The 13,646-nt window shown below is 43.5% G+C and overlaps 3 protein-coding genes across 6 annotated transcripts; 2 read left to right on the plus strand and 1 right to left on the minus strand.

The window, feature by feature from the left end:
* The first annotated feature begins 278 nt into the window (after window positions 1–278).
* Window positions 279–2,495, plus strand: LOC108146521 (UDP-glucosyltransferase 2). Its single transcript, XM_017272558.2, has 4 exons — window positions 279–1,106; window positions 1,173–1,582; window positions 1,647–1,759; window positions 1,825–2,495. Exons 1-4 carry the CDS (start codon window positions 448–450, stop codon window positions 2,410–2,412), a joined length of 1,770 nt encoding a protein of 589 aa, XP_017128047.1. The 5' UTR covers window positions 279–447; the 3' UTR covers window positions 2,413–2,495.
* A 666-nt stretch (window positions 2,496–3,161) lies between these two features.
* LOC108146129 (cytochrome P450 302a1, mitochondrial) lies at window positions 3,162–5,734 on the plus strand. Of its 3 annotated transcripts, none has more exons than XM_017271974.2 (4): window positions 3,162–3,764; window positions 4,275–4,876; window positions 5,227–5,424; window positions 5,496–5,734. In XM_017271974.2, exons 1-4 carry the CDS (start codon window positions 3,215–3,217, stop codon window positions 5,613–5,615), a joined length of 1,470 nt encoding a protein of 489 aa, XP_017127463.1. In that variant the 5' UTR covers window positions 3,162–3,214; the 3' UTR covers window positions 5,616–5,734. The 3 variants fall into 3 exon arrangements, with proteins under 3 accessions (XP_017127463.1, XP_017127464.1, XP_017127465.1); XM_017271975.1 differs by lacking the exon at window positions 3,162–3,764 and adding an exon at window positions 4,104–4,175; XM_017271976.1 differs by lacking the exon at window positions 3,162–3,764 and adding an exon at window positions 4,119–4,210.
* On the minus strand, window positions 5,672–13,641 carry LOC108146127 (bone morphogenetic protein receptor type-2). 2 transcript variants are annotated; one of them, XM_017271973.2, is made up of 6 exons: window positions 13,367–13,641; window positions 9,787–9,945; window positions 9,492–9,716; window positions 8,852–9,421; window positions 7,937–8,760; window positions 5,672–7,878 (listed from the first exon to the last, which is right to left on the minus strand). In XM_017271973.2, the coding sequence occupies exons 2-6, from the start codon at window positions 9,848–9,850 to the stop codon at window positions 6,790–6,792; spliced, it is 2,772 nt and encodes a 923-aa protein (XP_017127462.1). In that variant the 5' UTR covers window positions 9,851–9,945; window positions 13,367–13,641; the 3' UTR covers window positions 5,672–6,789. The 2 variants fall into 2 exon arrangements, with proteins under 2 accessions (XP_017127462.1, XP_017127461.1); XM_017271972.2 differs by having other exon boundaries at window positions 9,787–9,954.
* Window positions 13,642–13,646: the final 5 nt, after the last annotated feature.

Below are 13,646 nucleotides of genomic sequence, written 5' to 3' on the forward strand. Positions count from 1 at the left end.
ATTTTCAGAAAATCGATGTTAAATTGGAGTTCAAAGAGGTATGCAAATTTTTTCAATTTTTCTGGCAAAATACTGATTTTTTTAGAAAAGTAGTAAACTTCTCCAAGTTTAAGATTATATATGCTTGCAGCTATCCAAAACATGTAATATTCCTTAAAACAAGAATATTTCCATTTGTACTCATAATTTTCCGTGTAATATTTTTTGGACTCTGATCAGTTATTCATTTCCCTATAAAAGTTACAATTTAAAGCAGCCTGTGCGCAAAGCTTCAGTTCGGTGACACTGTTCGGTTTCGATACTTCATAATCACACCGATATCGTTGGGAACACAAACCCGATTGAAACCTTATCAGCGCGACAAACACATAACCCGGCGAATCTTATCGCGAAGAGCTTCCCAAACAACGTTAAAAAGTGAATCAGTTGTGGGAAGAAAGTGGAGCGATGAAGGGCTTGATTTTGCTCCCGTTGTTCCTCTTTTTGGGCAGTTTGTGCCCCTCGGAGGCGGCAAATATCCTGTGCCTGGTGAGCACCGCGAAGCACAATAATCCCGGTTGGTCGAAGCCCCTCTTTGATGCCCTGGTGGCCAAAGGTCATACATTGCTGGTGATTAGTACCGCTCCCAATCCGGAGCCAAAGAAGCAGGTGGATGGTCTGTTGTACTACCACCTGCCCAACGATTACGATGTGATGAAGAAGCACTTCATCCGCGAGGACACCAAGGAGTACCAGGAGATGGTGACCCTCAAGCAGCTGCTGGTGTGGTACGAGGTCCTTTTGGGCAGCTGTCGTGCCGTCCTCAACTCGAATGCCATGAATAGCATGATGCCCGAGTTGACCGCCCAACTGGCCGTGGACTTTGATCTGATAATCACCGACATCACCCACGGAATAGAGTGTCTGATGGACGCGGTTCCCATATGGCGTTCCAAACCGATTCTCGGGCTGAGTGCCGGCAAACTCACCCCGGATCTGATCTCCCTGATTCAGGCGGAGAACACGATTAACCCGGCCAGGACACCACATTATATCAGCCAAGTGCCCAAGAAGATGGGCTTCTGGAATCGCCTACACAATCACATTATGTTCTATGCAGAGCCACTGTGAGTTCTTTATCTAATCCGATTATATCATGTCTTTAAAGTAGTTGTTTTTATCATAATACCCAGCATTCGCTTCGTGATCGTTCGGCCAGTGCTCAATGGCCTGGTGACCAACGAAAATGCCTTTCCCACTTTACAACTGGTACTGCTTAACACACATCCAACCTTGGACTACGTTCAAAATCTTCCACCAGGCGTAATCGAAGTGGGTGGTCTCCACATCAAAAGCAAGGTCGATCCTCTGCCCACTTATATACAGGAATTCACTGAGAAATTCAGCGATGGCATTGTATACATAAACATGCCCTATATTGAGTATATGAATGGCCAGGGAATTAAGGCTGTAACCGAGATGATACTTAACAATCCCAACTGTGGGTTCATTTGGAATGTGGAGCAGCTGGAGCAGATCCCAGCCGATATTTCTAATTTAATAACACTTCATGTGGATCAGTCACTGCAGCAGGATATATTAGGTAAGGCTTTCAAGGCTAGCAACATTTATAAGGATTTAAAATAATTTCTCTGTTAAATGTATAGGTTTGTCATCTCTAAAGGGCTTCCTGAACCATGGTGATAGTTTCAGTCTGCAGGAGGCTGTTCATAATGGTGTGCCCGTGGTTGTGCTACCCCTCAAACTGGAGGAGTTTAATGTGAGTTAACCTAAAAAAATCTAAACAATTTATAATATTTAATTATATATGCTGGTTTTCTGCAGAATGCCCAGCGAGTATTGGAACGCAAGTTAGGAGTGGTGGTTCAGGCCAGCGGATTCAATAAGAAGTCCCTGGCTATCGCTCTAAAGCAAGTCCTGAATGATGAATCAATCAGCAGTGCCCTCTACCAGGCTCAGTTGAAATTCCGGACCCGTCCGCAATCCCCTCTAGAATTGGCAGTATGGCATGCCGAACAACTGATCGCCGAACCTCGCTTCTACAAGGATTTTGCCCAGACTGAGGCCCTAGCCCAGAACTTCATTGTGGCCCATTCCGTGGATGTGATTGTGATTCCAGTCCTTATCATCCTGGCTGTGGCCGTAAACGTAGGTCACTTGGTCATAGTCCTATTCACCAGGGGGTCCAAGGGTCAGCAGGATCCTATTCTGGATGAGGAATCCAAAAGTGAGGTGCCTAAAAAGCGCAAAAAGCTAAAGAAAATTTCCAAGAGTTGCGCACCAACGAATATTACACTTAAAGAATCTGCCACCGATTCGGTTAAAGATTTAAAAGATGAGATATTCGAAAGGGAGAAGGAGCTTCTACTCCAAGAGGAAGAAAAGCCTTCGCTGGAGAAAAAATATGACTAATCAAATTGCTTTATATTCTCACTATTTCCATGTAGAACACAATGCCAAAGAAAGACTGCCAATAAATAAAATTAAACAATCTTCACAACATTGACATATTCATTTGGCTTAACTCCTTTTCGGGCATTTAACCTACTAAACTACATTTAAATTGTATGAAATTTCTTGCGGGGCTTCCAAATTCGGATAAAAGTCCATTAAAATGCTAATCGAATAATAAGTTGAGAAATCATGTAAGGCAAAATTTTAAGCTTGCTCATCATTATTTGTTGATATATTAAATCTGGTTGGTACCAAGGTTTAAAAGAATTTTAAGACATTTTTAATAAATCTCATTATTCAGTACAAAATCATTTGGTATTTGCTTTAAAGTAAAAACTAATGTTTTTTTGTATATCAAAAAAAGCTTAGGTTTTCTAGAAATCTTTTACTGCTTAAGATATTTTTGATTTCGATTAAATTCTTTTTAAAGCAAAGAATTTAATTTATTTAATATTTTGTACAAATATATCATTAACATATACATTTTCTTAAGCATCCCAAAAGTATACTATTCCATACACTTCATTCTTTTTGACTCTCTTAAATAGCAAAGAGTGAAAACTACCTAAGAGAATGGCATTTCAGGTAAGTCCATCGGATACAGATTCACCACAGGTAGTCACGATCTTCAGTCCCGAGTGCGTTTTTTTTGTCTTTTGCCAAAATGCTGAGCCAGCAATAAATACCTTCGAGCCCACGTAGCCTTCAGTGCATTTGTAGAATTTGCCGCGAAAAGAATATATAACCGAGAGAAAAAAAAATGCTGACCAAACTGTTGAAGATTAGCTGCACTTCGAGGCAGTGCACCTTTGCCAAGCCCTTTCAAGCGATTCCCGGACCACGAGGACCTCTGGGCATGGGCAACCTCTACAACTACTTGCCCGGAATCGGATCGTATTCCTGGCTGAAGTTGCACCAAGCCGGACAGGATAAGTACGAGAAATATGGTGCAATCGTCAGGGAGACCATCGTGCCCGGCCAGGATATAGTATGGCTTTACGATCCCCGGGACATCGCATCGCTGCTCAACGAGCGGGATTGCCCGCAGCGAAGGAGTCACCTTGCATTGGCCCAGTATCGTAAAAATCGACCGGATGTCTACAAGACCACCGGCTTGCTGCCCACCAATGGTCCCGAATGGTGGCGTCTGCGTGCCCAGCTGCAAAAGGAGCTGAGTGCCCCGAAAAGTGTGAGGAACTTCGTCTGCCAAGTGGATGGAGTGTCCAAGGAGTTCCTCAGATTCCTACAAGAGTCGCGGGAGCGAGATGCCATCGACATGCTGCCCAAACTCACCCGATTGAATTTGGAATGTGAGTACAGATCATCATCATCAAAATAAATGAAATATTCAAGCAAGTATTTGAAAAGCAAATATTCGAATGTGGCAATTTCCCGTTCATTTGAATTTCTTGGACAAGGTTTTTTTGTTAAAGTACCGTTCCCAACTTTATGATAATGGCACTATTTTAATTTACATATTTTTCCAAATATGTTACAACTAACTGGTGACTTCAAAATTGTGATTTTATAAAGGATTGAATTTATCAAAATTTGTTTAATAAATATTCTATTACGTTTTTGTAATTCAAACTCAACCCAGTTGCTTCTATAAATACTGTTCGAGGATCAATGATAAAATCAGTTTAGTTTTGTAAGTCAAAGTGCTAACATGTACTGCTCAATATATTAAATAGACTCAAGACTTACTTCAGGATTCGTTGGTATGGAAAGTAGTTTAAAGTTCTGAAAAATATTTGTAAGCTTATGCTAGGGATTGTATAAATTTATATTAAATATTTTTAATAAATATTATATTTTAGTAACCTGCCTGCTAGTTTTTGGAGCCCGTCTGCAGTCGTTTTCTCCCGAGGAGCAAGATCCTAGGTCCCGATCCACCCGCTTGATGGACGCAGCGGAGACCACCAATAGCTGCATCCTGCCCACCGATCAAGGTCTTCAACTATGGCGCTTCCTGGAGACCCCCAGCTATCGGAAACTGAGCCAGGCCCAATTCTACATGGAGGGCGTGGCCCTGGAACTGCTGGAGGAGAACATAAAGAACGGCTCAGTGGGACCCTCACTGATCTCGGCTTACCTTAAGAATCCAGAGCTGGATCGTAGCGATGTGGTCGGCACCGCTGCCGATTTGCTCTTGGCTGGCATCGATACCACCTCCTATGCCTCGGCATTCCTGCTCTATCACGTGGCCCGGAATCCGGAGGTCCAACAGCGACTCTACGAGGAGGCCAAAAGAGTGCTTCCCAATCCCAAGGAGCAGCTGTCTATGGATGCCCTCAGAACGGACATCACATATACGAGGGCTGTCCTCAAGGAATCCCTGCGCTTGAATCCCATCGCCGTGGGAGTGGGTAGAATACTTAACCAGGATGCGGTCTTCAGTGGTTACTTTGTTCCCAAGGGGGTAAGTTTTGCACTTACAGCAGATTAGTTACACAATATTTGCTTATTTGAGATACCAAAACAACTTCTATTTCAACAGTGAAAATATAGATAAACATTTTTAAGTTTCAAAAAAAAAATTAGTTAAACTTCCCTAAGCCTTATAAATTTTTAATTTGATTAAGCAGTTTGTTTCACAGATAAATGAGTAGCATATCCCAATCAAATCCAAAGGTTTTTAAATTTAAATATTAATTATAACATTTTGGATTCGATGCTCAGATAATTTTTTTTACTGTTCCATTATTTTATCAGTGTATTTCTGAATATTATTTAAATACAAAACTAATATAATAAATAATTTTTTACCAGACCACTGTGGTGACCCAAAACATGGTGGCCTGCCGCTTGGAACAGCACTTCCGGGATCCGCTTCGCTTTCAGCCGGATCGGTGGCTCCAGCACCGGAGCGCCCTAAATCCCTATCTAGTTTTACCCTTTGGCCATGGAATGCGGGCCTGCATTGCCCGTCGTTTGGCCGAGCAGAATATGCACATACTGCTCCTCAGGGTGAGAAATCAAAAACGGATCAACACTTTGCGGTGTGTAACTTATGGCACATTATTTATTCCATATTTTAGCTGCTGCGTGAATACGAATTGATTTGGAGCGGATCTGAGGCAGAGCTGGATGTCAAGACCCTGCTAATAAATAAACCTGATGCTCCAGTGCTGATTGAGCTGCGATCGCGTACCGAATAAGTTTTAGATATAATAGATACCAGAGGAAAGAGACTGAGAGACAACAGACTTGTGTATCACTTTTAAATAATTCGTTTATTAATTATATTAAATTAGTTTATAATTATAGTAAGTGTAAATTATATATAACTAGACTTGCATTTAATGTGATTGAAAGGCTGCGGGTGTTTTGGTCTAAGTACTAAAGAGAACGACAAAAAGGCATTCATCGAAAATTCTTCCAAATGGGGTATACTAGATAGGGTTGCCGAATACTTGAGCATGTGTCTTGGGATGTCATCCCAAAAAAAAAGAATTTATAATTTGTTAACCAGATATTTTCCTTCGAGTATTTTGTGCTCTTTTGTTTGTATACACGTTTTGCAGTATAATGACAACCCATTCCGGGGCTTAAATGTGTAATTATGTAATGACTAAATATTCCAGTACAATGCTTAGTTGAAGATATACTCCTAATGCAGATCGTTACTATATATGGCTCTATAAAAGTGGTCCGACTAAGCCCCTTTGCTCCTGTTTTCCCCGCTTGCCCTAAGCTCAACTCGAGTGAAAACCATTCATATATAAACTATATAGACTACTACCTGTGTTTCGCTCTCGTCCAAGTTCAAGTTCAAGTCAAAAATATATATATTTATGTGTGTGGGGGCTATATACTGATACACGTACGATTCTAGTCTGATCTAACCTATAAGGACTTTGGTTGTTTGCCGCACTACACGCTAGGATGATTGGTGAAAAAATACATCTAGATATACACATACTTTGAACTCCACTTCTGCAATGTTCGAAAAATAAATGTTTGTGGGGCCTGTTTTGGGCTTTTAAATTCAGTAAATTCTTTCGATTTCAAATAGTTCGTTTTAAAAAACAAAGTTTTGTTAATTTTTTAATACATCTTTGTGCCTAAATTATTTATGAATCTTCATAGATATAAAATATATCAAGTAAAAGATTATCTTTGATTTGAATTCGAAATGAATTTAAAGAGAAAACCAAAACAGCCCTTGAGTTCTTTGCTGATTTGTGAGAAGACTTTTCCAGGAAGCGATTCGAGTCTTCTGCCCCATGGCTATCGTTGAATATGTGTTCGATGAAGGATGAGATATGGGTGCGGTTGCAAGTCCTGCTGCCAGCGCTCAGTTTATAGCTCCAGCAGCAGAACCTCCTCATGCTAGAGGATGTTGAGCAGGGAGGAGTCCATCATCCGATCGTCGTACAGGCTCAGGGTCTTGCTGGCCCTGGCCTTCCTCACGGATGCTGGCACATCGCCGGGCGTTTTCACCCGCTCGCTGGGATCCCTCAACCGCTCGCTGCTCCCCCGACCGCTGAAGACCTCGCGGAACACCTCCAGGCTGTGCTGGCGGCGCATCTGCTGCTCCGTGGGCGGCGGACCCTGACCCGTGCCGCTGGTGGTGGTGGTGGCCATCAGGGAATTGGTGCGCAGGTGGCCGGGTCTTCGCTTCGGAGCCGGACGGCTGAGGGTCTGCAGTTCGCTGCCATGGCTCTGGATGGAGTTGTTGTTGGTGCTGCCGTTGATGTGCTTGATCAGGCTGCTGGACAGCGAGCGTGGCACAATGTGGGCCGGAGTGCCCGTCCGCTGCTCGGCACTCCGCAGCTGAACCGTGGGCATGGGCTTGTCCACCAGTCGTGGACTCAAGTCCAGGTTGTTGGGTCGCCGCAGGGCCGTCACCAGATTGGACTTCTCCTCGCCCAACTGCAACTGGCGGCACAGCTCCTCGGCATGCTCCTTGCGGAAGAGCTTCTTGTGGATCAAAGCTCGAACGCCATGCCATCCCCTTAGCTTGTGGTCCGTGTTCTGCTGCTTGGGAAATCCCTGACCCAAGTTGGAATTGCTATTCCCACTCGCGGTGACAATCGTGTTCTTCTGATGATGATGCTGCTGCTGCTGCTGCTGGTGATTGTGATGGCTGGCTATCAGCTCCTCCACACTCACATCGTGCTCCAGGCAGGATAGAGAGTTCTCCTGCGGCTGTGTCTGGAAACTGTGCTTCTTGCTGCGCTCCACGAGCACAGGGGGCGTTCGCAGTGGCAGGGGAGCCAGGTTGCGTTCCTGGCAGGGATTCCGGCCCTGATACGGTTGCAATTGCTGTTGCGGGTAGCTCAGGTGGTTCTTCTCCCGCTCCAGGGCGGCCAGAGGCAACTGCTGATTGGGCGGTGGCTGTATGAGTCCGCTGGCATCCGAGCTCATCTGGTGATGCACTGCAGCCGCCGTTGTCGTTGTGGTTATGACATTTAGGGTCTGCAAAGTAAGAGAAATATTAGTTATTTGTAAGACATTTGTGGTACATTTTCCCTACCTGTTCGGCATTGGTGGTGGCCACCAGATTGTTTGTGTTCAGCAATGGACTGGCGGGTTGAGCCTGGGCTCTTGGCCTCAGACCCGACATCTCCTGCATCCGCTCCTCGGCGCACAGCGAGGTCAACCTGGCATCCGCATCATGGTCCCAACAGTCCTCGCAGGTATCACGCACCACTTTGGCGGCTGCACCACCGCCCCAGCCAGCGGGAAACAGAGGACGCGCCTTGTGCCGCACCACCAGTGCCTGCATCTGGTCGAAACTGGGATGGGAGCCCACCTCCTGCTCGTAGGGCGCCTTGTACGGTGGCGTCACTTGTCCGGGGGCATAGAAATCCGAGCAGCGGGTGGAAACCTCCCAGAGCACCAGTCCCAGGGCATAAACATCCATTTGTTTCAGTGATGTCTCGCAATCTCGTAGATTTACAGCTCCCTCCAGCAATTCGGGAGCCATGTAGCGCAAGGTGCCCACCTCATTGATGCTCTTCGTCTCGGCCATGGCCACCTCGCCCTTGTACTCGTACTTGGAACCAAACACCTTCAAGGCAAAGCCAAAATCTGCAATACAACAGCTCAGATCCGCCTGGACGAGCACGTTCCGGGTATTGATGTCGCGATGGGCCACACATGGCTTGTGCTGATCCCCCAGCCGGAGTTCCGTGTGCAGGTGGGAAATACCACGTGTAATGGATCGCAGCATGCCACAGCATTGGCTGAAGGTCAAGGTGTTGGCTATCAGCCAATCCTGGAGGCATCCCAGGGGAGCCAGCGAAAGTACCAGCTGGTATTCCATCCGTCCGTCCATCGTGCAGCGTTCATCGTAGCCTTTAAGGTGGATTAAACATGACAAAATAAATTATATATATTATATAAGTATTCTTAACTAAAAAAAAACCCCCAGGATCAATTAACATACCAAAATAACTCAATAGCGCTGGACATTCCATCAGAGGCAGTGCGTAGATGTTCCTCTCGTTCACATAGTACTGGTGATGCTCCTCGGGATAGATCTTGACTGCCACCTCCTGATCGTGGAGCAGTCCCTTCATCACAGTGCCATACTTGCCACTGCCCAGCATGCCGATCAAATTCATGTTGTCCACATTGCGAAGATTGGAGCTGTAGCCAGGGCCCGATGGCGCCAGAGGCGACTCCTCCGGCTCCGGTTTCTCCTTGGCTGTCCGGCAGTACTGAACGGCCAGGAAGATGCCAATCATGAGGGCTGTGAGGACGCCGGCCAAGCCCAGCATTGTGCTGGCCAAAAAGGATTGATGCTGCTTGGCAGTGGCCCGATTTGTAATCGAATTCCTCGCTTCATTGGAGCCCAGTTCCAGGGGAGCAGGTTCCACCACGGCGTACTGGGCATTGCACACATCCCCCGAACAGCAGCAGTAGTACAACGAACTGGTGGTGGTGGTGGGTGCCGAACTAGTGCACTCCGACTGGCTGCAGATCGAGGGGCGATCAGTATTGTCCTTCCAGCAACCTGAGAAAAAGGGATTCACACCCAGGAATAAGTATCTAAATTATGATTTAATAAAATCCCTAAAACTCACCCTGCTTGACAACTCTGGTGCCATTGGGCGACTGGTTCCAGAGGGTAAAGCAAAAGGTATAGCCATCGGAGCAGGTGCGTCTATGTGGTTCGCTGGGCACCGGAGTGGACTCAATCTGCTGCTCCTGCACTTCGCCACTCGAGTCCTGATCGCCATCATCATCATGCAGGTAGTTGTCATTCTCCTGGAAGCTCATACAGCTATACTGGCGACTGGGAACAGGTGCTAATACAAATTCAAATACAATTTGATTCATAAATATTCCATTGATAAGCATAGTCTAAGAAGTACTCACATGCACTGCCCAGTGAGATCAGGGCCAAAAGTAGCCAAGGCCAGCTATAGATAACCCAATTCATGTCTGTAATTCTTCAATAGACGAACTTCTAGATGATATTAACTGGCTCACTTTGATTGCCCAACTGCTAGCCAATGTTACGGCATTTTGTACAACCTGAAATTGCTAAAAGATCGTAAATGTTTATAAATCTTGGACTTCTTGCCTTCTTAATGAATAGCAAGTATTATCAATAGTCTGCGACACACTCGTCATTACTCTCACGTTCCGTTTGCGTATCAAAAGGCGATGATGACAATTCGCAAGCTCAGCGACTTTATCAACTGCCACAACTGCCGACGATAATGGCCAGACCCAAATACTCGCACAATTCCACCAACACCAATCCCAACCCCAAAGACGAACAGAACCGATCACGAAGTGTCTCCGTCGAAGTCTCTATGGATCACAGGGGGTCGGGGGAACTACGGGGAATAACATGGGGAAGCTACGAGCACCCACCCACTCCAAGTCTCCGGGGAACTGTTGCACTTTGGAACCCATTTGGAACCAGGCGCCGCCAGAATAAGCAAATTCATTTCAGTTGTGCTTCGAGTGCAACCAAGAGGATCTCGACTGGTTAATACCCATGTCAAGTAGAACAAAAATGGAGTGGATCAATTTATATTGTATTTTAAAATTTTAAAATATAAAATAATATTTTAAAATATAAAATATATAAATAATCATCTCCAACAGTATTAAAATATCTGTTGTAAATTAGACCCACTTTATCTTCACATTACTCTATACCTTATATACCCCTCAAGTTAGAGGTATTTAAACACGCATTTCCTAAGTCTCGCCTCCTCCAACTTTTCCCCTTGAAAGCTGATTAGAAAATTTTGCCAGCATTAATTATGTGTCTGGGTCTAACTTATTACGCTCTAATCCTCTCTAATTATAGGGCACGTACGTAAGTGAATATGTCTCATACACAAGCAAATAAGAAATGTGCTGGTAACGAATTTGCATTTGCGAAATTTGGGTTAATGTGTGTGACGAGGCATGAAATTTAAACCAAGATAAGCATTTTATCAGACACACCAGGATACACTTATCACACGACAATAAAATCTGCGTGTGCTATCTACAGCACTTATTTATGGCGCTTTCAATTCATGAATTTATTTTTTTAATGAATTAAGAATCAAAGAAAAAGGGTGTATCTCACTCTTTTGCATTTTATTGATAACGTTTTCAACTAGAGATGGGTCGTGAAGTGATTATTAATTCTAGGATCGCATATTTTTCCCATACATTTTCAAAACATTTCTTTCGCAGCTAAATTGAAGTAGTCCTTGTGTAATTTATAAAATTTGGATATTGGATGCTTGAAATAATAGTGAACTATTATACAGACAGTAATATTGTACATTTGGAACAACTTATATATATACTTTTGAAAACAAAACATAAACGTTTCCTAATGTTAAAAGAAAAGTAACATTAGGTTTTTATATTAAATTATATTGATAAATTGTTAAACGGTTGCCAAAATCTTAATTACAAGTACACTTTGTGTTACTTATCAGAAGTAACATTTTTATTTCGTTTTTCGTTTCGGTATTGTACTCAAGTATAAGCGTCTTACTAAAAAAAAACCAAAATAACCCTATTTCAATATGATTGGCATAGTGTGGTGGCTTTTGCCTTGGGCCTGGCTGCCTGTGATTGTTATTTTCTACATTTACAAGCAGACGTATCCTCGTGCTAGCAAGAAACAGGACATCGCAGGCGATTCTAACGAGAAGTCGCCACTTGACAACCCAGAAGAAAATTTGGAATCAAATTTTGTATTTCCAGAAGTGGATGAAACCGTCACTGATCAGGATTTGCGTGCAAAGCAGATCGGGGTTGTCTTGCAAGGGATAAACAGGCAATTAGAGATTCTCGACCAGAAGTGCTTGCCAAGGAATACTGAAGAGCGCCTTAAAACAATGGAAAAGCGGAAGCTGCGTCGCAGGCTGCGATCCCTGCAAAACAGTTCCGAATACGATAAATGATGCACTAGCTTCAATATACATAACTACACACCTACATGGATTTCATAATACTCAAATTTATTCCACCAATATAATTTTAAGAGGCGCTATCTCTGCTCCCTCCGCCCCTCAACTTTTGTTTCTGTTTTCTTCGCCTTTCTCCACTTTTGGCACATGCGCAGAAGAGAGTCCGAGAAGAAAGAGAGCGGAGACTCTGTCGCGCCAAAACAGGTTCTACTGACGCTGTCTCAAGTGCCCCGCAGAAGGGGGCGAACCGCAGGGCAGGGGGAGAGGGACCCGCCGGGCGCTCTCGCACGATAGCCAACGGCGCCAGTTAATTGCAAATACTGCTTGATACCTTACATGTGGTAGGGCATAGCTGAAAGACCAGCAAGCCCAAGTGGAAATATTTTAATAATTTTATTTATTTAATGAGCAATAAAATATTACAACAATGCGTGTTGAAGAACTTGAAAACACTAAACAACATTTATTACAAAAACAGTCGATTTCGAAACGACAACCAAAATTAAAGAGCATTGTACATATAGAATTTCTGGAAATATAACCAAATAAATACCTAACAAAGATATAAAGTAAAAATAAATGTTAAGTATCCAATCCTCAAATCAATTATTTAAGATCGATTCTAATTAAATCATTTCGTAAAGTGCATGAAAATGTCATCGAAACTCATTCTCCTCTTTCGCTGTTGGTGCTTTGTGTTCCCCTGCATTTGTTGTTGGCCTTTGGGGCCTGATTAACTTTTTGCGTGCTGCGTGTGCATTTGTCCATGTCCCCATCCCCATCCCCATTCCCATCCCTACAAGAATGCCAACTGCAGCCCAAGCGATTCGGGATTCATCTTCGTTCTACAGCTGCATTTGGAAAAACTGCGGCACTCGCAAAAAAAAAAAAGATGTAGAAAATCAATGCAAAAACACAAAAGTGCAAGCAGACGGGTAACAGCAAGAACAACAATGGTTAAGGGAATGTGAATGGGAATGGGCTCGGAGGTCTCTTGTTGACTTTTTTGTGCACAAGGAAAAAATTGGGGGAGTTTTGATGACGGGCTTAAAATTTATCATTTCAAAAATGATTTTGTTTATTTTTTTTTTGTACATACAAATATTCAAGACCTTAGTCATAGGATATTATTAAATGGAGACTAGCGATTAACATAAAAAAGTTTTATTATAAACTTGATCCTTAACAATGATCAAATTGAATCTATATGGACAGAAAAACTATAGAAGCAACTAGAGACTTATATAATCGTCTAATAGGATCCGAAGGATTGAATTTTCATTTCTTTTCTATCCCAGAAAAGTGGTTAATGTTTTTTTTAGTGCATGTCGACTGTGTGCAGACAGTGTTTTCTGCCAGGGTGGGTGGCCCACCGTCTGCCCTTCTGCTAGCCTGCGTATTTGTGTGTGTGTACTTGCGCAGAGTGGAGTAAAAAATTGATTTTTCCAAGACATTTTCCAGCGTTGTTTGCGGAAACATTTGCACTTATATGCACTATTTTGGACAGCTTTTAAATACACACTTACACTTAATTCAGGGCATTTTCAGCACTGCACTTGCAGTTTAATTGTATTACTGGTTTTTTAAAAAACACAGAAAAAAGTTGCACACTCGCCGGAAAATTTATTATTGGGGCACCGGCGCCAGTCGCGTCTGCTCTTTTTTATATTTCTCTGTTTTTTTTGTGGCTTTTTTATGGCACTTTAAACAAGTTTGCACGATAGGCGGGCCACTGCTTTTGCCGTTTTGCCGTTTGATTTTTCGCCACCTTCGCCCGCCGACTTTCGAGAAATGAATGCGATTTTG

The sequence above is a fragment of the Drosophila elegans genome, unplaced genomic scaffold (genome assembly GCF_018152505.1).
Source record: "Drosophila elegans isolate 14027-0461.03 unplaced genomic scaffold, ASM1815250v1 contig_208, whole genome shotgun sequence".
In the NCBI taxonomy this organism is placed as follows: Eukaryota; Metazoa; Arthropoda; class Insecta; order Diptera; family Drosophilidae; genus Drosophila; species Drosophila elegans.

Excerpts from the sequence above, each read along its gene's own strand:
- LOC108146521 (XM_017272558.2), top strand. The coding sequence starts at position 448 with ATGAAGGGCTTGATTTTGCTCCCGTTGTTCCTCTTTTTGGGCAGTTTG. Across the intron at positions 1,107-1,172 it reads ATGTTCTATGCAGAGCCACT|CATTCGCTTCGTGATCGTTC; the intron begins GTGAGTTCTTTA and ends CATAATACCCAG. Across the intron at positions 1,760-1,824 it reads TCAAACTGGAGGAGTTTAAT|AATGCCCAGCGAGTATTGGA; the intron begins GTGAGTTAACCT and ends GGTTTTCTGCAG.
- LOC108146129 (XM_017271974.2), top strand. The coding sequence starts at position 3,215 with ATGCTGACCAAACTGTTGAAGATTAGCTGCACTTCGAGGCAGTGCACC. Across the intron at positions 4,877-5,226 it reads GTTACTTTGTTCCCAAGGGG|ACCACTGTGGTGACCCAAAA; the intron begins GTAAGTTTTGCA and ends ATTTTTTACCAG. Across the intron at positions 5,425-5,495 it reads TGCACATACTGCTCCTCAGG|CTGCTGCGTGAATACGAATT; the intron begins GTGAGAAATCAA and ends TCCATATTTTAG.
- LOC108146127 (XM_017271973.2), bottom strand. The coding sequence starts at position 9,850 with ATGAATTGGGTTATCTATAGCTGGCCTTGGCTACTTTTGGCCCTGATC. Across the intron at positions 9,717-9,786 it reads GATCTCACTGGGCAGTGCAT|CACCTGTTCCCAGTCGCCAG; the intron begins GTGAGTACTTCT and ends AATTTGTATTAG. Across the intron at positions 7,879-7,936 it reads CCACCACCAATGCCGAACAG|ACCCTAAATGTCATAACCAC; the intron begins GTAGGGAAAATG and ends CTTACTTTGCAG.